The 26,984-nt window shown below is 44.8% G+C and overlaps 1 protein-coding gene across 1 annotated transcript in view; it reads left to right on the forward strand.

Moving 5' to 3' along the window:
• The window catches only part of DNAJC9 (DnaJ heat shock protein family (Hsp40) member C9), a 58,155-nt gene that overhangs the window by 19,291 nt on the left and 11,880 nt on the right, over positions 1 to 26,984 (forward strand). The window contains exons 3-4 of the mRNA XM_085603775.1: positions 8,076 to 8,330; positions 17,209 to 17,295. Coding sequence (XP_085459901.1) covers positions 8,076 to 8,330; positions 17,209 to 17,295 — 342 coding nt within the window. The remainder of the gene's footprint in view (positions 1 to 8,075; positions 8,331 to 17,208; positions 17,296 to 26,984) is intronic.

Below are 26,984 nucleotides of genomic sequence, written 5' to 3' on the forward strand. Positions count from 1 at the left end.
CCATGCGATAAATGTGAGAGACTGTTAGAGATGAGGGCAGTGAAAGGACAGAATGGCAAGAGGTGATTAAAGGTGAAGTGAGAGGTTGAATGGGGAGAGTTCAGAAGTTGTAAAAAGGGGTGAAAGAAAATGACCTACAAAGTGAGAGAGGGATCCGGGGTTAGGAGAGGAGAGAGGGATGGAAGGGAGGTGGTGAGAGGAAAGCTGCATGGGTAAAAGGCTTAACTCTACACAAAACCGCCAGGGTTTTAAGGGACCCCTGCTTCTTCCGGTCAGGGCCAGGTGAGCTTCTAATGTGGCAGCACGTATTGCTGCAGAGTGGAAGGCCCTTCACAAAGGTTGACTTGAAATATTTCTGATGATAATTGCTGTATTTTGGTTATAAATGGGTACTGATTGGGTGAAATCTTTCCTCAGCGTTACTGTGTGTAACAAATATCAAAATAATGAAGCAATGCTATCCCAAAATACGCGGCATCACATAACCTTATTTACATTTTCATCCCACGCAATTTAGTCAACAGGTTTAGACATTTTTGTCAAGAGGGGGTCCTTACGCCTCAAAATGTTGACAGGGGGGTCTCGGCATCCAAAAGTTTGAAGACCTCTGGTCTATGGGCTTTAAACACGCCCAGTGCTTTCCATTTATTCTTTGGTCTTCCTTTATAAATTCCTTAGTTTATGTTGGTTGCTTGCAATCATTTGTTCCACCTTTGAGCTGTTTTGTTCCACGGTGGAGACTTCCCCTGCTACATGGATCTTTTCACTATGGGCCATATGTTTTCAGTGCACTACTTTGTCTTTCCGCATTCTCCTCGCCGCTGTTACCAGTTCACCTAATCTCCTGCGCCCTTCCCACAACACCTCCCCCCCCCCCCCCCCCTTTTCAAAGCTTGTTTTTATTCTGACCATCTGCTCTTTGCTCCCTCTCCATGCTGCAGCTGCTTCCTCCTCCCTGATGTCTGTCAGGCTCTCTTCTATGCAGCCAGCGTGATGCTGGTGACCCCTCCCCTTGTTTACAAGTGAGCAAGACAGTCTTGTGTATTTAGCACAGGCTTGTTTTCCCTAATTGGAAACCCTGTCCTAAAGCGCTGGGAACAGTGCAGCAAAATTAAAAAATAATAATAATGTTCACATGTTAGATCAGTTTCCGTTATACATTGCCCATTTTTAGGACGAGGAGATCTTATGTTTCTTAGAGTGGCTATTTAGCCCGCCTCTCTTTTTGCCTCTCCTCCATTGGCTGGCTTCCTAAACGGAGGCCAGCCATTGGAGGAGAGAGCCGTCCCTCCAAATAGGCTCCGTCTATTTCAGATTCGGGGGCGTGTTCTGTGCTGTTCGTTCCACTTTTTAGCCACGCCCTTTTTTAGGCGTGTTTTTCTCTCCTCCAGCCAATGGCAAGAGGAGAGAAAAAGAAACGCCCCCCCGAATCCGAAAACGCCACTGCATTTCTCCGAGGCATTTCTGCTTTGCCTCGGAGAAAGGCGGTGGTTTTCATGGCTCCCTCTGTGCTCCCGTGTCCTGCTGCTGCTCTGGTCTCCTCCGCCTGTCCTCTCAGGCTGTGCACGCAGGTATTTGCCACTGCCTCTTCTACCCGGCTGTCTTTCATTCCTTCCTTTGCTCTCCACCCTCTCCATAAAGTACAGCGCGTGCACTTCGCTCTTCTATGCCCAATGTTGCCTTTGGGCCGAGCTGCTGCCTGGCTTCGGCACTGGGAAACCAGTCCAGAGTCCCCGTTTGGCCTCGACATCCTGTGATTCTGGGCAAATCACTTAATCTCCAGGTGTCTTAAAAAATAATAATAATGTGACTTTGTGTAATGTAATCTGGAGGTCATCGAAAGCGCTCTAATGCCCTGGGATCAAATCTGCGCTATCTAAGACTGCAAAGAATAAAATAAAAATCCGAGCTCTCCGAGCCTTTCCTACCTGCACACGCCAGTCCTCCCTGTCTTTGCTTTCAGTGGCTCTCTGTCCTTTCACTGACTCCCCTCCCCTCCCCGCTTGCTAGTCAGTTCCAGCACTTGTTTCCTTCTCTACCCCCATTCGCACCCCCTACCCCCCTTCCACACACCTCCCATGTCTAAGTAGGCGCCTCATACATCAGCCGCGAGCCCCGGAGCACACAGGAGTCGTGGGGCGCGCCGGAATTTGCCGGTGCCTCTTCTACCCGGCTGTCTCTTATTCCAACCTTCAGACTAAACATATCTCTGCAGTGGGCGCATTTACCCACTGAGCTGCCTTTTACCAACTTTTCAGAAAGGCGCATGCAGTGAAATCCTAAACCTTTGCTTCGTTTATTTTTTATGTGGGAATACCTCCAAATCAAGGGCTTGGTTATTCATTGTGCAACAGGTCGGTGGCACCGGGACCCAGAGATGTGAGCGGGACCTGCTCCACAGTTACAGCAGTGTTTTAACTACCAATCGAAGAGATGAGTGGTCAAAACACCTTACTTAATATATCCCGACATCGAAAGTGCCTTATTTATGATGGGAGTACCTGGGAACATCACATTGCTGTTGTGCTGCCCTGTGTGTGATGCCTGCAGTCCTCCTTGAGCTGTTGTGTTCTAATTGCAACAGCAGAGTACATCGTTTTCTTTTTCATTCACGTGTATTTTGACAATGCTGCATGTCTGCTTTCGGTGACCTGACTCCTCGCAAAAACATTTGCACCCAGGTACTCTTGCTGCATGTTCGTGTACACTTGCATAACGCTGTAACCTGAAACACACATGGCTTCCCCGCAGGGGCGCCATTGGTGCGGAGGGCTCAGGAGTCAGAGGAACAGATGCAAGGAGTCTCTGGGCTGTGGCCTCAACGTTCAGGTCCCTAAAAAGATTTGCCATGACCCACAAAGGGAACTGCACACCTTTGCCCATCAGAGCCGTAATGTATGCAGCTTGGCCCGCCCCTCCTGCCCGAGCCCGATAATCACTGCCCCGGCAGCATCTGTGTTTGCTCCTGTGGAAACCCTGGTTCCCTGGACTCGTTTTTCATTAACGCACTAAGCACTGGTGCCAAAACCGTGACTCGTCTCATTTATAAGGCACAATAGACCAGATCGGGGCTTCTTAGCTGCGGACATTGCAACTTTTAATCTCCCCGTGCCCGTATGTGTAATGTAAATATTGTGCCTTTTTTCTCCTGCTGTCCCCTTTGCTGCCCCGTGATTCTGTGCCTTTTTATCTCCTGTCCCCTTCGCTGCCCCCGTGATTCTGTGCCTTTTTTCTCCTTCTGTCCCCTTCGCTGCCCCCGTGATTCTGTGCCTTTTTTTCTCTTTCTGTCCCCTTCGTTTTCCCCAGTTACCCTTTCCCCGGCCTGCAGACTTCCAGTAGCTGCCCCGGTGTCTACCCCATGGGGATGTCGTTTATTTGTTCACCTCTCGTGTGCGCTGCGAGGGCGCCCCTCCACAAAACGCTTGAAGTTGTGGGGTACTGGATGCCATTATACCCATCTTTCATTATGCCCGTCTGTCAGAGCCTCAGCATCTCTTTGCCCACAAGGTAAACAAGGAACACCCCCCCCCCCACACACACACACCCATAGGCATACATGCCAACATTTCAGAAGAGCAAAATGGGAGATTAAAAAATATAAATCGGGAGAATGGGGCCTTGAATCTGGTTACTGTCATGTATGGGCTTTGAAAGTGTGGCTCTGTGTGTGGCTCTGTGTGTGTGTGTGTGTGTGTGGCTCTGTGTGTGTGTGTGGGGTGGCTCTGTGTGTGTGGGGTGGCTCTGTGTGTGTGGGGGTGGCTCTGTGTGGGTGTTTTTTTTTTGTAGGTGGCTCTATACGTGGTGGCTCTGTCAGTGTGTGGGTAACTGTGTGTGTGTGTGTGTGTGTGTGTGTGTGTGTGTGGGTGGCTCTATTTGTGTGTGGGTTGCTCTGTGAGTGGCTGTGTGTGGGTGGCTTTGTGTGTGGCTCTGTGTCTGGGTGCAAATGCAATAGGTCTCACATTTGAGAGTGATAAAGCTATTGACATTGTAAATAATAATGCTGTTTCTTTAAATGTTTTAAAAACAAAAACATTAACCAAGATAATGTCAGGAGCAATTCCAATAGCTCCAACTTTAACAATGCCAAGACCATTGCAATGTAAATGCAAAAAAAAGCTAATGCCAATAGAAATGACAATGCCATTTATTTAGGGATACAAAAATGATAAAAAAATGAGCAATACCAATAGCTCTACCTATAATATTGCCGAGACCATTGCATTGTAAATGCTTGTTTAATTTTACGAACTGCATCAGAAATGTGTATATTTATGAGCAATTACAACCCCTGGAGCACGAGAGGTTAAATTGTTTAACAGAAGAGACATTTTAGTGTTCTGGCCTCCATTTGTGTAAACCACTGATAGATTATACTGCAGAAAATAGTCTTTATTTCTTTTGTTTCCCTAATTTCACATGATACTTTTCTTGGTGTCCACTCTTTTTTATTTAATTTGTTGAGTCGCCCGCAAGTATGCCCTAGAGGAATGTGTGTCGAGATAATGGCAGTAAAAGTGTAACGATTCACAGGAGAACCAACAATCACAGGACTGCTGATATGTTCTAGGAGTGAGGAGAGATCTATTTCCGTAGTCCGCTTATGATTGAACAAAACCACTGTTTTTGCTGGACAGGAATGTCTAATAGCAAGTTTTCTCTAACTTGTAAAATGTAAACTGTCGTTTTGTGGCTCTTTACCCCCTGCTAAGTATTGAATCACAGTGGTAGTCATTTGATCTGTTTTAGCCTATGTACTCCGTAGTGCATCTGTGTCTTCTCTTACTGCTGGCTATCAGTAACAGTGAACATTAACACGAGGGCTGCTTCGTTTGGGGAAAATGTAAAGCTTTTAGCTGGTTTGGATTGAGTTTGTACATTTTTGCTATTTTTTTGTTTTAGTTATTTTGTATGTTGCTGTTTTGTTGATGTCTTAAGGCAATTTTATAGCGGGCAGATTTACGGTATTTCCAACGTGGGTGTTGACATCCTGGGTGTGATTAGTTGTTTAATTGGCTGTTGCCTTGTATATTTTTTGGGAGAGCCATAATTTAGAGCGTCTCTGGATTGGAGTTGTGTAGGAATAAGCTAAGAACTATTTGGTATTCCTATTCCAGGGAAAGCTATATAAATGCTACTATAGTTCAGTACAATAGAGTAGAGGTTTTCATAATCCAAGGTTTTTTTGTTTTTTTTTTGAATGGTGACATGCAGGGCCCCATAGTTCTGTTAGATTCACATTAGTTTTTTTTCCCCCATGTATTATGTATTTTTAAAATAACACGATAAAGGTACTTCATTGATGCACGCAATATTAGCACTGCGTTCAAAGCAGCATTTAAAGCACAGGGTATAGATACCTTTTGATAAGGTGGTTGTGAAGGTGAAATTCCACACTGTTTTGACCCCCATCTCAAGCAAATGTGATGCTGTATGCTTTTTTAGGTCACACCTACCAGAGAACCTTTTAGGTGTCTGTAGGCGAAAGCCTCTTGTGGTCTTACCAAAAACTACAATAGACATGGAGCTTACCCATTGATTAGTTTTATTGTCACTCTCATTTTCTTGCTTCTTATTTAATGGCTTGCCTTCCTCTTTGTGCTTTTGACCTTCCTTGCAGTTTAAAAGGGACTTGATTTAAATGGTGGTGCAGTGGCACCGGGGCCAGAAAAACGCAAACTTTCATAAATGCGAGACCCATTGCATTGCAAATGCTTGTTGAAATTGGATGAAGGGTCTGAGGCACAGAGAATACTATACACCGTGCAGCTGTAATGAAGGTTTTGGAGGTGCAAACCCAGTGCTTCCAAAATTTTCCATAAATCACCTCATCACACTCTGCTCATTACATACTTTAACAGTTAAGTGCTAATGGTTGTCACTAGTGGTCAGTGCCTCTCACCTGTTTTGCATGTGTGCTTTAAATCGACTCTGCCCCAAATTAAACCCTAGCATCTCAGCTTTGCTACAGAGCAGTTGAATAGAACGTGAATTTTCTCAGCAAGCATGTGCTATATAAATTAGGCCTGGGCATAGTTCTCGAAACTCCGCGAAGTGCATAAAAAACCTCTGCCGTGCTACCCGATGCTCCGCAAGCGGTGGAGTGCATTAGAGAAATGCTGTCCGATGACTTTCAGTGCCAGATGCTTGTCCGCACTGTTCAATGATTGCGAACGGCACCATGCACAGCGCAAGCGGGCGCTGCTTCTTTTCTGCCGCTCAAGTAGATTTTTACTCGAGCGGCAGCTTTCTCAACGTGGACAGTTTCTCAGCTCGGGCAGTCGCGAGCATATGCGACCACTCGCAATGAGAGATCTGTCCGGGAGGTTGACTTTCCACGCTCTCTATTGCCAACTTGATCTTGGCGAATGAGGAAAAATCTCGCCAGGAGGTGGATTTTCCACGCTCGCCACCTTGACTAACGTGAGCGGAAAATAACACTGCTTCACAGAGTTTTTGCGAGTTCCATGTAATGCGGAGTACGGAAAACTCGAGGAGTGGAGTTCACCGCCCAGACTTAATATGAATCCAGTTACAGCACACTCTTGGAGGCAGGCTGGAATCCTGGGAAAACTAAGCTTCCCAGGATTCTGCTCTCCTGCCCATGGTGATCTCTGTGGGACAGCGTGAGAGCTGGTGTGTGTGGGTGTGGTTTTTTTTTTTTTTTTTTTTTAAATAGTAACATTAAAGCTAGAGAAAAGAAATCTGTTAATCTTCTGTATTATTTGGCAAAGCTATACTTGATGCAGATAACGCCACTGCTACAGAATCTGACCCTGGTTTACAGCTAGGAAGCAGCAGTCGTCCGTCCCCCCCCCCCACAAGATCCTAAGATTGTGGATAAAAAACATTATGAAGATTGTTTCTCTCTCTGAATAGGCATGTGCAGTATATCCTAAAAAAGTCAGTCAGCAGTAAGTGCCATGTATCGGCTAGACAAGGGAAGGCAGAGCCCAGTATTTCAAGTGAGTGCATTGAAATTCGTTTCCACAAATGAGACCGTGAAGACTGATGGGGAATCATTGTGCTAAATAAAATAAATGCTGATTTTTATTGGGTGTATTAAAACAGACTTTCCACCTTGCATGCAGTCATGCATATATATATACCTCAATAGAAATATAATAACTCTTGCATGGACTTCCATCCTTGCTTCAGTTGATGTTTGTGAATCCCTGAGCTGTCCAATATCTTCACACTTCCAGAAACGACTTGTTCTATAGATTTCTGACCTATAGTCTTCATGAATTGAGCCGTTCGATCTTAAATTAATTGGCAACAGTTGTGTTTTTAATGTATTTTCCTCTGAAATAAACTTATTTCACCATTGAGGACTTTTACTTACTGACAGGCCGGTTCAGTTTGTATTATGTTTTTGAAGAAACTGCTAGTTGAACATTGCAGTCATGATTTGACAAACACAAAAAGTTTACCCGTTTTAAAAGGTGTGATATCCTTTAACCCTATCCAGCTTAGTGCTTCATTGTGAACCAAACATAGGCGTGTATTGGTATACAAAATATATATGCCAAATAGCAAAACCATTAAGAGTCCGTTTTCAGGTAATTTCTTCTCTCCTCTGTATTAAGTTTTTATACAGTAATAGCATACAACACAGCCTATACGTTTTATTCCATACAAGGCCTCTTGAGATTATTTATTACGTGACTCAGAAGAGAATTGGCAGGAGTGTAACTCCTTGTCTTGGATTGACAAAGTCATGCCTTCGAGTTAAAGCGTAGAAATTCAATAGAATCAGCCACAGAATAGCACCCCCTTTTTACCTTCCCATTCTGGTTGCTTGCCTGAAATATTATCTTGGTGACGTTATGAAGGTGTAATTTTCCCAAATGTATTTTTGCTCAAGGTGAAGAGTCTGCTTTGATGGCTTAATTATTCAACTCTCTGATGACCATTCTGTGCCCTTCATTAATGAAAGTGTAATTTGGGCTTTCATCTTAAGTGTTATTTGTCAGTACCACAGCCTACGTTAATAGCTGCATAAAATTCTAGTACTTGTACAGTTTTTTAGCAGATCTGTTGAGAATGAATAATCAGTAATATTTTTCTTCCCTTAGATCACTACAGAAGATATTCAAGCATTTGAAGAAGAGTACATTGGCTCAGAAGAGGAGTTGGCTGATGTTAAAGAAGCTTATGTGGACTTTGAGGGAGATATGGACCGCATTATGGAGTCTGTGCTCTGTGTTACCTATAAAGATGAGCCCAGGATAAGGAAGATAATACAAGCAGCCATTGATTCTGGAGAGGTTTCTGCCTACGATACCTTTGTAAAGGAGCCTAAGAAAAAACGCATGGACCGTAAGAAAAGGGTAGGATTTATTTAGATTACGATCACTCAGTATATGTGTGTTAACTTTAGTTTTTGAATTATTTTCAGACAAGAAGAATGGCTCGAAGACCAATAGTAAATCAATCTCTTATTTTAAACTGGCATTCTTAAAAGCCAGAGTATGACTCCCAAGCTACACCCACCTTCACTCAAATCTTTCAGAGATCGGTGTTATCGTTACACGTCAGTGCTAACGGACATTTCACCAGTTTTGCATAACATTTCCTCATTTGGTATATACTATTTCTTTCCTGTGGTACGTGTGTTTGCAATATCGATTCTGATCTGTAATGATGCAGTGGCAGAACTACAGGGTTGGCCAACGTTAAGCTGTGATGGCTGTAGTAGTGTTACTAGATTTTTCTGAATAACCACATACTGTGATTTCCTTGTTTATTATTTTTACACTTATTCCAAAGTGAGATCTTGAACATTTTACATGGCACTTGCCTTGTTGGACCAACAATGGTTGTCACCTACGCTGGGGAGAGTATACCTGCCTTGAGAAGTTTATGAAGTTAAGATTTGCAATCCTCCGACTAACAAGACAACCTATGTAACCCTGATTTTTGACTGAATTGAGGTACATAACATCTCCGCAATATGGTGTAACATGTACATACATAGCCACCATTTCCCCTGTCCTGAATGAAGACTAGAAGTGATTACGCTATGTACAATAAACCAAACCAAGAAAGCCAGAAGATAAGAGTCTGAACAGATACTCTATTATGTGTTTTGAATATTGTGATACAAGATGTACCTCATGTTTCATGGATGACTCTTACAAGTTTTTTTTTTTTCTTCTAACTTTTAATTAAGGATGAATGTTGAGTCTGCTTGGTTAGGTTTATTATGGTTTTATGTGTAGGATGTATCTCTTATTTTTAATTAATTTGTTATTTTTTTGTTTGATTGTTGAGTACTCTAGGTGTGAGAATAAATAAGTAGATGTAATTTGTGTATAATAATGCCTAGATATCCCGAGCTAAGAAAGGCCAGCCAGCCCTGTTATGCGATATATTTAGAACATCTGACATGACACTTGCCCTCTTGGACCACCACTACTCCTCACCAACGCTGGTGACAACTGAATTGGAAGGCAAAGAAAACTGCTTCAAACCTTGAAATATAGGAAGTAACATCATCTGCAAAATATGTTGCTAAGAGACCTGGTATAGTATGGCACAGCCTTCAACCCCTTGCATATTTTTGGGTCTCGCCTGAGCCAGCGCATGCGTTGCTCTGGCGAGACATTTAGTAGCTGGGTTTTAAAAGTGCTACCCACAGGCTTTTGCCAGCCACCAGCTTGCTGTTACGCGCACAAGCACGCGTGACTTGCACAGCTGCCATCTGGCTTTCTGTAATGGCTCATTAAGCCTTAAAGCGCACGCGTGAATCCCCTCCCTTCTCCCACTCCCTTCTCCCACGCTTCATTTTCCTTTCACTTTCACGGCCGCGCGGCTATTGCTTGTTTACTTTTTTCTTTTGGTCAAATTGCATATTTTTTAGAGTGCTTTTTGTTGCGGAGTCAAATGGCGCTTTATTTCTTCATTGCCCAGCATTCCACGCTTTATCTTTAGTATTAAATATGGCGGTTTTAGTAGGCACAGCTCGTCACTCATCTTTTAGTTCCTTTTCGTTGCGGCCGGGTGATTGCTTCCCCATATTAGCTTTGTATTATTTACTCTGCTTCCGGTCCTTCGGTGCTTTACTCTGCTTCTGAGGAGATCACCAAGCGGTCCAAGTGCATGCCACAGGCACACCAAGCACGGGTCCTCTTGCACCAAATGTTTAGTGCTTGAGTCCTCCTAACTGCGTGAATTATCACAGGCAAAACCTGCCTTTCCGCTCCACAACTCTGCAACTCGTCACCAGTGTTTTAATGATGGATAATCACTGGTGCTGTCAGGTAAGACTTTTATCGGGTTCCAACCAAAGGAGCAGGGTGACGTTGCATATCTCAAATGCCCCTTTAGTGTTTCTCTCCAAACACCCACCTTCCAATCTCCCATTGGACTGCACCACCCAACTTTGCTGGCACAGGTGCTCGCCATATTCTCTTCCAGTCCTGTGCAGTTGCTTCTTCACACACACATCCCCACTCAAAAACACTGTCCGCATTTTGTAGAATACTACAGCCGAAGATGGTTTATTGCCTACTACTTTGCTTTACTATCACTCATGAAAGGGGAAAATAATCAACAAAATCTGCTGTTTCATTACCACAAGCATTACAAAGGTGCAATCCGTCCGCTCTACACAAAACAATAAAAAAAAAAAAACATTAGTCTGCTTCAAACATTACTGATGAATGTAGCATATATCCAAATATTTCATGTGTAGTTAGTTTTGTTTCTTTGTTGGTGCGTTACTGTCTCTTCTCCATAAACGTCTTTGTTCAAAACGACAACCACCTTTCAGATTTATGGTATCCTATGTCTTCTAAATTATGTTCTGCCACTTCTTTTTCCTAAGATATCGCTGGCAAAAACGCAATGTCGCTTTTGCTAAGTAAACTAACTTGGCTATGAATTTTGCCTGAATTGTATAATGTATGATGTGCAACCGCGCTAAAAGTATGATTTTCAGATCAGACTCCTTTTTAATGTGCACGTAAACTGACTTAAACAAGCATTGGCATAGCCAATGGGTCTCGCCTTTGGGACCTTATAAGTGTTTAGCCAAGCAACAGTTGTTGCGCCAAGGATATTGTGCTGCATACTTAAATACTTATAAGGTCCCAAAAGCGAGACCTATTGGCTATGCCAATGCTTGTTACTAAATAGAAAGTTATATTCTGGAACTGAACATTTACCTACTCTGCCATTGAGGGCACAGATGGGTATTAATAGCTAATCACATTTGTGCTATGCCTCTCGAAGGAAGCAACTGGGCTGTTTGCACAGTTAAACTATCTTCTAATCAGCTACCACCACCAACCTAGAACCGGGAGTAAAAACGTCATCACCTGGATCACCAGTTGTGCAGACAGCATCGTCCCCATCAAGGGCAACATACAGAGAAAATCCATAAAGGCTAGCTGGTACACCCAAGAACTTAGAACAGCGAAACAGGACAGCTAACAGTTGCAGAGGAGATGACGTGCCAGCAAGGACACCTCCGACAGGGCAGCCTGCAAGTCCTCCCTCAACCACTACCAGTTCCTGCTTAGGGTAACAAAAAAGACGGACCTTGGTGCACGCATCAAAACCGGCACCAACAACACCAAGCAACTTAAACATAGTTGAGGAATTCTCCTAGCTCAGCTGCCAGCGAAAACATCATACCCTCACAGGAGCTGTGCGACCACCTCACCCACTTCTTCGACAAAAAAGATCGCAACCATATACAGAAACTTTGAACCCCAACCTACACCTACGGACTTCCTCGACCGACACGCCACAACCATAACAGACATGAACCACATACTGACCACCTGGAACATCCTCTCCACCCAGGACCCCACCTCCACCATGAAATCCTTCCACCTGGAGCTCCCACAGACTCATGCTCACAACACATCTTCAACCTTGGAAACCATAGGATCAGCCAGGAACTCACCACCCTACTCATCACGTGTCACCACAGCAACATTTCTCGATACCTGGAAACACCCCAAAGTCAGGTGACTACTCAAACAAGCATTTGCAATGCAATAAGTCTTGCATTTGCGACAGTTTGAGCTATTGGCATTGTAAATAACATTGTATTTTATGTGTTTTGAAAACCTGCAAGCATAAGTAAAGATGCACTTTGTAGGTTTTCTGAACACCTAAATAAAAGGCATTGTCATTTACAATGCCAATTGCTCAAACCGTAGCAAATGCAAGACCTATTGCATTTCAAATGCTTATTTTTAGTAGGCAAGGGGAGATTAAGTGATTTATCCAGAAACACAGTATGCGGAGCTTACGCCAAGGCTTGAACCTAGTTTCACACGTGACAATCCCATTAATACAATTGAGCACCAGCACTATGAGAAATTTGTGCGAGAGAATTTCTGGGTGGTGTGACCTCTATGAGTTCAGAGAAGACCATCTCCTGCATAGCTGGCTAATTCCCCAGATCATCAAAAGCTCTACTCTAAGTAAGAACAAAAAAGGCCTCCCTGCTGTAAGGAGGACAACAGAGCTTGTCCACACCACAAAGAGTACAGGTCAGGCAACAGATACTCATGTCTTGCCTTCTCCTTCCTTAATTACAGACTGTAGAGGAAAAGTGCAAATTATTAAGTAACATTCAGCTTATTTAAGGGCCTATTACAGACTTCAAAGCTTGCTGTTCTCTGGTTTTGCCAGGTTAAACAGGCCATTTTCAGGACAATAAAGGGTTTTTCACACCTGGTAAAAGGGCAGTTAAGCAGATTCCTATTTTGCAGGCGCCATTGCGCAGAGTATTCTGATGTACACTTTGCATGAAAGATCCTTTGTCTGACATACTGTCAGAAATGGGGGTCTCTAGTTGGCAGAGGTAGGTACCTTTGTCCAAATAGTGACCCTTGCTTCTAGTCAGGGTAAGGGGGATACACTTCTAAAATAACCCCTGCTCACCCCCTTGGTAGCTTGGCACGAGTAGACAGGCTTACCTCCGAGGCGGTGTGTAAAGTATTTGTGAACACCTACAGTAATACAGTGAAAACACTACAAATGCACACCACATCAGTTTAGAAAAATAAGTAATCTTTTATCTAAACCAAAACAAGACCAAACGACAAAGATCCACAATACAGTAATAAATATGACTTTCACATGGTAGAAATAGTTCAGTTCAAAGCAAATTGCACTTTTCACATAAAGTATTTGGGATGTGTCACGCAAACAAAACGGGCTGCAAGGAAGTTGATGCGCCGGTTCCTTACACTCAGGGAAGGTGTTGCGTCTGTTCCTTGCTCCGGGGGAGGTGATGCGTCTGTTACTTACCGGAGAGGAGGTGAAGTGTAGGTTTCTTACTGCGTGCGGAGGTGATGCACCGTTTTCTTCCTTCGTCTCCCAATGATGCGACAAACTTGATGCGATGATCCGGGATGATGCATGGATTCTTCCAGTGGTAAATAGTCTCTTGAGGTCCAAAACAACAGCAGGCACCTCTTTGCAGGACAGAACTCCCAGCAAGGACGTTCAAGGGAGCCGGTTGTGAAGTCTTTGTGTTCCTGAGACTTCAGAACAGGAGGCAAGCTCAGTTTCAAGCCTTTGGAGATCTTCCTTCAAGCAGGTGACAAAGCCAACAGCAAAGTCCTTTTCTCCTTTCCTTGGCAGCAAGCAGCCACTGCAGGCCAACCCCAGACAGCAAACCGCACAGGGACCGTATTACTCCTCGGCTTCTCTGGCTCTTCTCCTTCATCACACATGATGGTATGTCCTATCTTTCACATACAATGCACTCTGCCCACAGGGGTACTTTGGGCCTACCTTAGGGGTGACTAACATGTAGAAAAGGGAAGGTTTAGCGACTGACAAGTGTGTGCACTTCCCGAGTCGACATGACAGTCCCAGACTGCACACAGGCTCTGCAATGGCAGGCCTGAGACACATTTTACAGGCTGCTTCTGTGGGTGGCACAATCGGTGCTGCAAGCCCACCACCAGCATTTTATTTGCATGTCCTGGGCACACATGGTGAACTGTCTGACAAGTATTTCAAATAGCCAATCATGGAATCACTAATCCATAACAACAATTTATAGGGAGAGCATATGCACTTTAACACTGATCAGCAGTGGTAAAGTGTCCAGAGTCATAAAACCAACAACCGGTCAGAATAAATACAGGAGTAAGGCAAAACGTTCTGGGATCACCCTGCAAAAAGGGTCCAGTCCAACACATACGTATAAAAGGCGTGCTGTCTGTTTTGCTATTTTTTTTTTTTTATTTTACTTGTCCACGTTGGGCACTGTCTGGCTTTTGGGCTTTACTAGTCGGTGCGTGTCGCTTTTAAAAAAAAAAAAAAAAATGGTTTCGTTTCTATATACGCTTATCTATTAAAGCGCTTTTCAAAGAACTATGCCTGGCTTGCAGGCGTGTGCTGCCTTTTTAGACTACTATTACTTAAAAAAGCAGTGTTTCTCTGAAGTGTTGTGCGTTAACTGATATCGCAAGGTAAAAATCAACTCTATTTATGTGTGTCTGGACCAAAGGGTAAAAGATATAATGTTTATCCAGAGGGGCGAGACTCAAGGCAAATGGACGAGGTTTTGAAGTGTTTTTTAGAGACCATTTGTATCTGTGAGGTTTCCCACTTTTCTTGTGATATGCAAGCTTTAAATTACAATAACATGGCATAAAGTACTGTGTGGGGCGGCTGCTTTTGGAAATTGCAAACATGCAGCTGTTATTGCAGAGGCCGGTGTTCCGTGTGTTTTTTTTTGCTCCCCGTCTGTTATGCTGGGACTGACAGCCACTTGTTTGTATTTTCAGCATGCCATGCACACTTTCACTTTAACGCGAATTCTGTGAGGGGCGACATCTATTCTTATAGTGATAGTGCCCATGGCCCTCTGCAAATACAATCAAGAGGCTGCCATTGCTGGCTTAACAGATGGGGAGCAAAAAGTAATGCGCGCTTTCATTTTAAGAATAGTTTCTGCCCCACACTGTACTCTCAGGCCGCAAGTGCTGTGTGGTGTGGCAGCTATTGTTAAAGTGGAAGCACGCATGAAGCGCTGCAAATACTCACGAGTGCTGTGGGCTGCATCTAAGATAAGCGGCACCCATTATTGAAGTGAAAGCAGAAGGACGCCATTGCTATGCAGTCTGTCGTGCTTGCTTCGATAAGACCTGAATTAAGTAAATAGTGCTGCCTTCCTGCTAGTGAAATCTAGGGTGTAAGGACACATGTAAAAGGGTCTGTCCTTATGGGAGGTAACGACAGAAGACTGGGAGGTACTGAGGAGGGACTAATAAGCCTATTAACCAGTCAAAAGCCAACATTTACTAAGGGCAGTCACAGCAGCCAATAAAAAAGATGGGCAGAGAGTGGTGGAGCTTATGAGAATACAGTTTGTCTCGAAGAGACAGCGTAAGCACTGCCTAGGAGAGTCATAAACACTGCTGACCCCAGCGAACTCAAAATCTACTGGCCAATCTCCCTACTCACATTCCCAGCGAAGGTTCTAGAAAAGATCATCAGCAATCAACTCATGACACACCTGGAGCAGAACCAGCTACTAAACGCCTTCCAATCTGGCTTCCACAGCAATCACAGCACCGAAACCGCACTGATCACAGCCACCAATGACATCCGAACCCTCCTAGACTTTGCAGTAATGTCTTTGGTAGTCAAAAATGGAAGTTGACACTTACTTTCACTAGCCACTGCACTATGTTAGCTATTGATATCGCCATCCGTGCGACTTTGAAAACAGCAATTTTGTGTTCTTACTGTCGGGGCATATTGGATACAAAAGAAGCATGCCTTTAATATTAAGCATACTGCCTGGTGGGCTTTGCAGGACTTACCTAGGGGTGGGTTACTAATAATAAAAAAGGAAGGCTTTTGACCGTGGCAATAGGATTTGTTTACCATGGTGAATTGGCAGGTTTAAAACCACCCGATTAGGTTGCAGTGTTGGGCCTAGAGTTTCGTTTTCACTTTGTCACTGTAGTGCAGTCCATTAGTGATATTTGTGGGTATCTCTTGTACCATATACTAGGGACTTAAAAGTAAATTAAATGAGCCAGTCTTGTATTAGCCTGTTGCACACATGCACTGGGGCCTGGACAGCAGAGGCCAGTGCCATAGTCGAAAAACCAGCTGCATCATCCTCGACCCCGCCCTCTCCATGACCAAGCAAGTCAACGCCATCTCTGCATCCTGCTTCAACACCCTCTGATTGCTCTGCAGAATCTTCAAATGGATCCCCTCCGACACGAGAAAAACAGTCACCCATGCCCTCGTCACCAGCAGACTGGACTACGGGAACGCCCTCTACGCAGGAACAACCAAGCTCCTGAGACTGCTGCAACGCATCCAGAACACCTCAGCAAGACTGATCCTCGACGTCCCCCCGACGCAGCCACAACACCCCACCTGAGAGGCCTGCAGTGGCTCCCCGTCAGAAAGAGAATCACCTTCAAACTCCTCATCCACGCACACAAAGCCCTTCACAATACCAGACCAGCATATCTCAACTACCGACTCCGCTTCTACATCCTCTCCCGCAACCTCCGCTCTGCCGACCTCGCCCTCGCCACAGTTCCACGCATCCGGAAAACCACCGCCAGAGGCAGATCCTTCTCCTACCTCGCTGGCAAGACCTGGAACACCCTCCCTACGAACCTACGTCGGATCCAGGACCTGCTAGCCTTCAGACGACTCCTCAAGACCTGGCTCTTCGATCAGTAGCAGCAGCAGCACCCCCTTCTCCCCCCCCCCCCCCCCCCCCCCCCCCCCAGCGCCTTGAGACCCTCACGGGTATGTAGCGCGCTTTACAAATGTTTCATTGATTGATCAGTCCAAAAACTTGGAGGTGAACCTGCCAAAAAGAGGTCCTTTCCTATGGCAATGTACTAGATAGCAGTGGTGCCTGGATTTGTCATTTGATGGACAGGGTCTGTGGCTGAGCAGTGTTGGGGCCTTAATAACTGTGCATTAGAAGTTTGTATTGCCCATATAAATTATGTGAATTTCGTTTTTGGGCACTTTGATAACTGTGTACATTGTCTGGATATCAATTAAAATGTTGTGGCACTTCATTGCTCTTAGCAGTCAAAAACAATTGTGGTTAGCATCCACTTTTGGACAAGATGTGTCAAATATGCTTATCCTTATTTTTGCTTTTCATATTCGCATCCTTTATTTTGAGTAAATGTTCGACCTAATTTACCTTTATGTATGTTTATCTCTAATGTATATTTGCAGGCCCTGGCAGAAGCGGCAGAAGCTGAAGAGATGAAGAAGGAACTTGGTTTAGGCGAGGGTTTGGATGATTTGTCAGCATTAATTCAAGTAAGTCAGAATTCAGCTTTCTGAGCTGGACATCTATTTAGTGTAATAATGTAACACTGGGAGCTGACCAGCCAATCCCACTGCACGCGTTGTGCTTATAGGTATTGTTGTAGGTCTTCAAAGGTAGCATTCTCCCAGCATCCCTCCTGTGTACTGTAGGACCTGGGAGCACTGTAGAAGCTTTTTCTTAACTTAAGGGGTAGAGGAAATGATTCTATTGCCCCCTGCTTCTTCAGAAGCATTCTGTTTACACATGGCTGTTTAGGCTCCTCATTGATTTTTACTGATAGAACTCATACATTTTTTTTTTTCACTAAAACTATTGTGTATTAGGCCCATAACTATACAGATGGCAATACCAGCTGTTATTGCCTGTGAGTGTGGGCACTAATGCTCAAGTAATGCTTTGTTGAAATTTAATTAAAAGAATATATAGTTAACTGCTTGTGAAGTCCTAAACTTACAGGTAGTATTAAAGATCGTTTTTCTTATTGTGTATTATTTTGTCTGTGTGTTTGTTGGGAGGGGAGGGGATTAGATCCTAGTTCTTCCATTCCAAAAACTGTGTTGACTGGATTACGTTGTTAGTGTGATTATCTTTAGCAAGGATATAGAATGCAGAACCCTGCTCTACCTCTGTTTGCTGTCTCGAATAACTCTCCAACCACCTTGTGCAGAGAAACAGACACGAGCCATAGCTGCGGTCTTGTTTAGTGGTAGATGGTGGCACGGCTAAATAGTTGTCCGCCCATTAGTCAAGTTAATGCGTAGTCTGTCCTTGTAAATCAGGTTAGAGCACAGCCTGCATGAAATGTTATCACTCTTTCTTTTCCAGATTTCATTTTATTGAAGCTGCGTTTATGTAGCACTTCATCCACCTGATTGGAGGGAAGGTTGGTAATGAAGCATTATAGAAGCTATCCAGGTTTCAGCAGGAGAATGAAAAGTGTCCTAGCTAATGGAACGTTTTACTTCTATTAAGGACTCTGAGGCGAGCATTATGCTCGTCTTTCTCCACTTGAATTTACCAGCAGCCATTTTAACAGTAAATCAATCCACATTTCCTAGAATCCCAGGGAAATTTGTAAAAACAAAGAACAGAAAAACGCAATCCAATTCAAGTCCCATCATGGGCCCAGAATACACCTTCTAGCCCCTCTTTTGTGTCCTGGTCCTCCTCGTTCTTCACGCCATTAGTATTTTCCTACACCCCTTGATTTCCAGTATCTCCTCCTGGAACTAAAAAAGTTAAATCAGTACTAGAAATGGACTTGAAGAGGATTGAGTACATTCAAGAATATCCACATTTCTCAACAAAGAAAACCTGCTATTTATTCAAAGACATAGACCTTTCCAAACACAGAAAACATTCTACTTACCCAAGCATCTGGAGTTTGGAGCACGTGTAAATATCCAAACAAACCAGATTACTTATATTTACGGGAAGGGAATTTGGAGCACATTCGCAGGTGAGATAATCCTCACCTCAGAGTCCTTAATAAAATGAAACTTTCCTTTCCGTTCGCTAAGAAATTTTCCGTTTTGTGTACAGACGGAGGCTTCGGATTATGCTAGTTTAAAGCTTAATTACCACAAATGGGCCATATCAACAATGGGCTTTAAATAGAACCGCTTAAATGTCGAATCTGAAGACCAGTCCGCTGCGTTCATAATGTCTTCAAGTCTTGTACATAGGCTGAAAGCCTTGGAGGCCATAGCCACCCAGCAGAATGGGCTCCCAGAATCCTGATCTCAATGCCCGCCTCCTGCATGACTCACTGCACCCATCATGAAATAGTGGGAGACTAACCTGCCTTATGAGGTTTCCAAAGGGCTATCGGAAATCGTCTTTCTCCAGTAGTCCTAAGCTCTGTCGACCTCTCCTTATACGCTTTTAGACATTGCGCCACGCATAATTTTTGAGACTCTGGAAATGCGAGGGTACTCTTTCACCCTGGTGTGACATCTGTCTGCTGACAAATCGTAAAAGGAAACCCCATTGGAGAGTAAACTCTTCCTGCGATATCCAGGGCTCTAACATCTGAGACCTGTCTACACAAATTCAAACAGAAGAGCATTGCCAGCTTCGCCGACAGCTCCTTACAAGACCAGAAGTTATTTGGTTGCCAAGACCAGTAAAGGTTGAGGACTCTAGCCGCATCCCACAGCTCCAAATATTGCGGCTCTGGTGGAAGAAATAACCGTATACCTCTCAGAAGCCAACAAAAGGGTAATCCCCCAACAGGGGAGCCTTCCACCGGAACCTGGCCCGCCGATATGGTGGAACGAAAAGTATTGATGGTGATAGACCAAACCTTGCTCGGCCAAACGTGCTAGAAAATTCAAGACTAACTTCGTCGGCGCCCTCAGGATCACAACCCCCATCTAACACACCGACACCATCGCCTCCTGGCTGATTGGTATCTTTTGATCGTGATGTTGGACCAGGCCTTTGACAAGAGGTCTCCAGTGTATGCCGAAAGGCCTGGAATCGACCAGCTACTACTGTAATCCTAAACGCCATCTGGTGTAGGGACCATCCGGCACCATCTGATGCGGAACCTGATCCGGGTCGAGAAGAAGCTCTGGAAACTGGTGAAGACGGATTGGAAAATCCCAGGAAAGTTCCAGAAGAACTGGAACTCAAACTTGCGACCTCCAAATTGAAGTTTTGAGAACCATCTCCGCATGTTGCCACCTGGTCTGAGCTGACACTCTTGTGATCATCGCAAAGGGTGGGAAATCATAGGTTCGCTCCGGACTCCAATCTTGCAGGAATGCATCCTTAGCAGCTGCCAGAGGATCCAGTCTCCAACTGAAGCCCTGTGGAATCTGAAGATCCAGTCTGGAAGCTAAAAGATCTACTGAGAATTGGCCCTATCAGTCCTGAAGCTTAGTAAAAACCTCCGGGTGCAACCTCCAAAGACTGGAATCTCGAAAGTAGCACAAGTGCCAGTCTGCCGCCTGATTATCCCACCCAGGGAGGTATTCCACAGTCACTGAATCTGGTGGTCGAGGCAAAACTGCCAAACATTTGTCACCAGATCTGAGAGAATCTTCGACCAAGTGCCACCAAGATGTCCATCTTTAGCAGGTCATGTCTAAATTCTGTACCTGGTCCAGCACCAGACTGCAAAGGATCCGCCAAAAGCTCTGCCCAATTGATGTGCAGTGTTTGTTCCTGCGGAGACCAAGACCCTCCTGTGAAAAAAATCTCCACACCGGGTGTCCCAGCGGAACTGCTCGCCTCTGACTCTATAACCAGGTCTGGGGGTCGAACCACATTTAGCTAGTCAATTCCACACATCCAAATTTTTTCGCTCTCTTCATCAGGCAGGGCAACATAATGAGTAAGGAAGGCCTCTCTGCAGGTGTCCCACCTTCAATCTTTGCTGTGACTGATAATGCAATGGGCCCGGGAAGATGGCCTGTAAAGAAGCCAACAGCCCTACCAGCTGGATGGGCACCCAACGTTTGACCAATGTCCTGTCTAGCTCGTGACGGATTTTGGACATTTTCAGCGAAGGAAGGCTGAGAGTAGTCTTGGTAGAATCTATAACGAAAGCCAGGGGGGTTGCCTTCTGAGTAGGAACCAGCAGAGATTTTTTGACGGTGATGATAAAAAACCAAGACTCTCCTACAGGTCGACCACCAGCTGTAACTGCTGCCTTAACTGCTGGGGATCCTGCGCCAAAAGAAGCATATCGTTAAGGTAGACAGGCGAATTCCCCATGCCTGAAGCTGTTCCATGACCGGTTCGAACACCTTCGTGTAGCACAAAAAAGTGGAGGAAAGCCCAAAAGGTAGTAGAGAACTGGTACGCCTGCTGGCAGCAGAGGAACTGCAGGAACCTTCTGTATGGGGTAAAGATCGGAGTAGTGAGGTACGCATTATTCAGATCCAAAGAGACCATCCAATCTGCTGGTCGCAGGGCATCTCTCGGAGGATTCCCTCCATTTTGAAATGGCTGTAAACCAGCCATTCGCTGAATGTGCATAAGTTTAAAAAAACACACTGACCCCGTCTTCTTTGTCCACCAAAACATGTTGCTTACAAAGCCCTACGGGTGAGGTGAAATCAAGCAAATGGTCCCAGCATACACCATTTCTGCCTCCTGCCTCAAGCTGGATAGGCCTGGGCCTCCTTTCCTGCCCCAGGTTGCCACAGAACTCTGTGAAACCCCTGCAGAGTTTGCAACACCCAAGCATCGCTTATGATCCTTTTTGCATACATGTACAAAATTGGCAAGGCAACCACCCACTTGTAGGAGGTAGAGGCAGCATCGCCACCACTGAAGCCACAAGCCTTAAGCCCCTTCCGTTGGTGGGTTAGTTGTTTTAGCGGGCGTGATCCTGGAACTGCCTGGGTCTGGAGTTCCAGCATCAAGCCCTATGGAAAACCTGGGAGGAGAAAACGCACTTCATAGAAGACTGGGCTTTATCTGACGATGTGAATGTATTGACAAACATTCCAAGCATTTTAATAACGCTCTCCAAATAATCCTCCTTGGGCCACAGCCCCAGCTTTAGAATCTGCTAAGTCCCCAAACGGTCTGCGGGCGTTCAGTGGTATTCGGCGGGGGCTGAGCCCACTTTGCACATTAGCATGCAATCTGCCCTGCCAGGCGCTCCTCCATGGGGGGGCCAGAGCTTTCTCAACCGCCCTGTGTATGGATTTGTCTACCGCATCATAAAACTCAAAGGAATTGGTCAATGTGCAAACACGAGCCAGAAGGCCGGTTGGACTGCCACTACCCAGCAACTCACTGAGAAGTACTTGGAGATGTGTTTCAGGAAACGTCGGGTTTATAAAGAATCACAAGGATAATTTGAAAAATCCAAACCCCTCTTTCATATTTAAAAGGTACTCTAAAGCTCACTGGGTAACGATGGCTCCATGTTAAATGTATTTTAAAATCCAAAACTTATACCAGTTAACACACTAAATGTAAGTTTTACAAAGCCAAACTGAATAGTAGATGCAACGCTTACGAGTAATGTGAACACTAGAAAATATTTCAACATATTGGCTGTTAGACTATATATCAACCCTACCATCATATCTTTGGCTTACTAAGCCAAATTCTGCACCAAAAGAAAAGCCTAATTTGAGTTTCAAAGATGGTTCTCACACTCATACCAGCTTCGAACAATGAAGTTGTGCAATGATTGTCCAGACGCCCCCACATAGTTGTTTTGAAATAAACTTGGTTGCTGGTACACAGTGAACATGGGCCTGGATTCGCAAAAGATTAAATTATCCAATCTTCCACTCCCCGAACCAACCACCAACCACTAACCTACTTGGCTCTGATATACCTGGCAAGGGCCAAATTTGGTTGGGCAGACACTGCAGATTTGGAGAGTCCACCGACTTGGCAACCTATTCCCAGACACCAAGTTCCTAGACCTACTGACCCCTCAAAGGGAATTAAACCTACTACCTTGTATCTTTTCAATCATTCGTGTGTGTTTCGATTACCTGGGAGTCAAAGTAGTTAAGAACTTCAAGTGGAAAGATCAACTTAGCAAAAGCACACTATCAGTCGAGCACAGAGCAAATGCTGTGAATAGGTTGCACAGACAAACGAGCTCCCGTGCTGTCTCACCGGCCCTTTAAGTATATTGCGGTATGGCACAAGGGGTCGCTCTTCATGGTGCGGAGACTTGGGGTTGTACTGATGTTTTTCCACTTACCACTGCAGAAAATAAATTCGTCCGACAGCTGGTTTCCGTTCTAAACAGTACACTGTTAATTCCCCTATTCTTTGACCTATGATTAAAAAGAATTGCAGATCTGGCCGCATTTAGACCACTTGTCCATTGAGTTTGTTTATGGATTACACATGAACTAAAAGTTCAGAGACTGCCTTGTTGACTTGCTTGGTGCAAGAGGTGCCAAATCAGTACCCTGGGTTAAATTGGTTTCTGACTGGCTAAGCAAGTTGAGACTGCAAAGGCTATGGGCTGACCCGAAAAAAATGTGTAAAGATCTTAATATTTGAAAATTCAGCTTTTGGATTTATATCCAAGAGGGCTATATCAATAACCAGTCAATTTGCCCATTGACAAATAGATTTTAGATATTAAACCATTTCCCCATTTCGAGGAATTTTAGACTGTTTCTTCTCCCTTCACAGCATGCATCCGTCTTAAGAATCTTTTAGGCTGTCTGGATGTTTGAATCCTGCCTTTGTGCAATATGATTGTGTTGCCTATGTAGAGGATGGGTGTGTCTGTGCAAAGAGCATCATAACTTTACATAAAGTATCAGAATATGAAATTATTATAATTAAGCCCCAGTCAAGTACAACAGCAGAAAATACTACCTGAAAATGACAAGTGTTGTGGGGAAACATGGTTTATTACCAAATTGTTCTTTTAAAAACGACGTAGTTCACTAAAACCAAGGTGTACCTTTTTTGATTCTTGCTATAATCCTGTTTCCACTTGTACCATCAGAATCTATGAAGCGTAAATAGTTAAGAATCACCAGATGGAAACAAGTAAATGATAGGCCAACATATTACCCCATTGAAATCACGGAATTTAATATCCTGCATTTTTTGTAATAAATATTAATGAAGCACTAATTTTCAAGAGCAGTGCATCTTTCCTTCTCCATGTTAGTGGGCATTTTTTGCAATTCCATGTTTTTTGCTATACGATTAAAGAAGCTGGAAAATTGTAAACCATGAAAATGAAACCTGGCTAAACATGGGAATTTCATAGCTTTCCGATTGCTTATGTGTGACATTGTCAGAATTTCAGTGTAAATATGACTGACACTTTCTTGCGAGCAAAATCAAGCGATGAAGATGCAGGAAATCTATACATATCAGAAATTACACATAATTGAGCAACAGGAAGCTCTGAGATCATCTTCATACTGCTGTAAAGCACCAGAAATGGAAGGCACTGTGAGAACAGACTGTACCAAAGAGGATGGGAGAGGCCCCAGTGCAGATGATCTCAGCTGCCTTCTGATAAATTATCATAGTTACTCAGTCACTAACGCACTTGAATCCACAAGGAACCTTGAAGCAGCTAAAAATGCTATTCTCTGCTGGCCCTGCCCAATGAGTTAAAAGCTGCTGGTAACTTGCGGTAAATAACAGGACCGCGCCATCACTGCGGGCGGGGGCAGTAGACACAGCAAGCACAAATAATACATGCACAAAGGAGACTACATACAACGTGCCACTGCCAATAACAGACTGGTCCCGAACCCGCATACAGCCTGAACAACAGCAAGAGAAAGAAGCCAAGTTGGAACTTGGGGTAAAGGGTTGCAGAAGAGGGCTCACACATGACCCAGCAAGACCTTAAAAGTGGGCATAAAAGTTCTAAAATCGCAAACGCTAGAAGCAGGAAAATTGGACATGTACAGGCAGAACCAAGGCCGAGCATAGTCAAGTTAAGGGTTCAGTCCTGGAACAGTGAATTATCAGTGAAGTCTAGGACCAGAGGGTGTAGTGAATAAGTTGGGAACGGAGGAGCACGCTTTACAGATGGCTCTAACAGAAAAGGAAGTTGAACGTCCAGACTGACTGGAAAGTGTACAGTGTTGGATATGTCCCCTTCGAGCTAACAAAGGTTGAATTGATCTTTTTCATTCATGAGGGAGTGGGGGGGGCTCCTTACAGTTTATTGACACTTTCTAAGCTGATGAAGAGACTTCCATAACGATGATTTGACTGGTATGGGGAGGGGGCGATGGGGTGCAGTTGCAGATGGCTGAGATCAAGGTGCGTCAGAGGAAACTGAGATGCAGGCAGCCCTTTTCTCCTCGCATTAACGGGGTAAAAATAGTTGTATTTCCCTCCACTTAGAAAAGTGAACTTTCTAAAAATTAAGTCTTTGGAAATGTAGTTTGTGTAATTTTATGACACCGGCACACATTTGGGTGGTGGTGGCAAGTGACTGGCAAACATTAACAACGTACAACTTACTACTTGCTGTTCAGTTTTTGATCATCAGCCAGGCAGTGTGGCTGGAGCATCGGTGACAGCTCAGCTGGCTTGCTCAGGCCGCGAGCGAGCTGCCCTCCCGGCAATCCACCTTAGTCTGTCCTGCTGCTTGGTGCACCATGCCGCAGCCGGCTTTTCATTCCTCAGTGAGTCCTGGCGGCCGCTGCAACCGACCGTGACGGTCAGTGAGTCACTCATTGACTCCATAATGCCCATCCACTGCACTCTCCTGCGGCCAGGCGGGCTTGGAAATTAATTTAGAAAATTCGCCAACGTGCAACGGGTGGTATTTAAGCAACCCGGCCGGTGCGAGCAGCAGCGCTGCAGACCGAGTCATGACTAATTTGCGGCCAGAGCTACACGCAAACTGCCTCTCTCATACTCCCTGATCTAATGCAGCAGGACGTGACATCCACGGCGCCAAGTCCATAAATTGTTTCACACAGTCTGACTGGGCCACGGCTGTCGCGGTACTAGCTATTTAGCACTACTCAGCAGTGGCGCCAGGTAGACTGACACACTGACTCAAAGCTGCGCTGCGGGATCATTCACAAGATACACTGTAGCACTGCCATCCAGGCCTTAGCTAACTCTGCTGGGAGCGCCCCAAAGACTGCGGCGACAGCGCGCACAGGCAGGTCACAGGCAGTGCACTACACTGACAGCTGACACATGCAGATTGTAGGCAGCACTTAACAGGCAACTCAGCCACTATGCCTTATGCGTGACAATGCATTTCAGTGCGGTGAAGCGGCACACCACTCTGAAATGCGTTAGCGTCACGCCTGATGCGTGATACTTGGCAGGACTGGAATTTGACCGTACGGAGGATTAGGATGGAGGGGATGTCGGTCAACAAATGGCTTACGGCAAGTTGGAAAAGGTGCATATATGAAGTTTCGTTTTTTATTTGAAACAATTCAAATAGTTTACTTCAAGACAAATAATACAAAAAGTTTCAAATGGGTACACCTACAATTTAGAATAACCATGTACAAATAAATGGCATCCCTTTGCAGTGCAAAACCTAACCAGTATTAAATTCTCCTGTTAAGGTAAGCTATACAAAACACAACTCTCTTTGCCAGAAGATGCCCAGACGTGGGTCCCGTGCTCACTACACCACTGGATTCAAGCTAGCCTGGCTGAAGAAGGGTGATGCCCTGAAACCGGTCCCAGGATGCTTGTTTCCGGTCCAGGGAGGACCTGGCTTGGCAGTTCGGGCTGGACTGTTCCCACAAGGAACCGGGCCAAGACTGATTTGCATATGGCTGGGTCCAAACTGGGGCGGTTTGGGGAGCAAAAGAATGATTGATTTAACCCAGATCCTTGTGACTGGGGGTGAATGATTGCATTGTCAAGCATTCCGTCCATCGATTTCGTTTTGCAGAATATGCTTGCATAGCATCACAAATGGCATTGGTGATATCACTGACGATGGCATGAACGATAACCTGCGGTGCAGTGTGTACACAATCTTGTGTGTAGTTGAGTGAAGGGCATGACCTTTTGCCTGACTCTGCCCATGCATAGTGTGGATATAACATGCTTTGCTAGCTTCAAGGTATACTGTTGTGTGATCGGGTGTGCAGGGCCTATGCCAGGTCATCGGTCTTCTTGAGCTCCAGATGGTTGAATTACTTTATTTTTTTATTTTTAAGCTTTACTGAAAGTAAGGTCCAGATTGTAGCCACTTATATGGGGGTGGGGAGTAGGTAGG

Source organism: Triturus cristatus, chromosome 1_2 (assembly GCF_964204655.1).
Source record: "Triturus cristatus chromosome 1_2, aTriCri1.1, whole genome shotgun sequence".
NCBI classification, from domain to species: domain Eukaryota; kingdom Metazoa; phylum Chordata; class Amphibia; order Caudata; family Salamandridae; genus Triturus; species Triturus cristatus.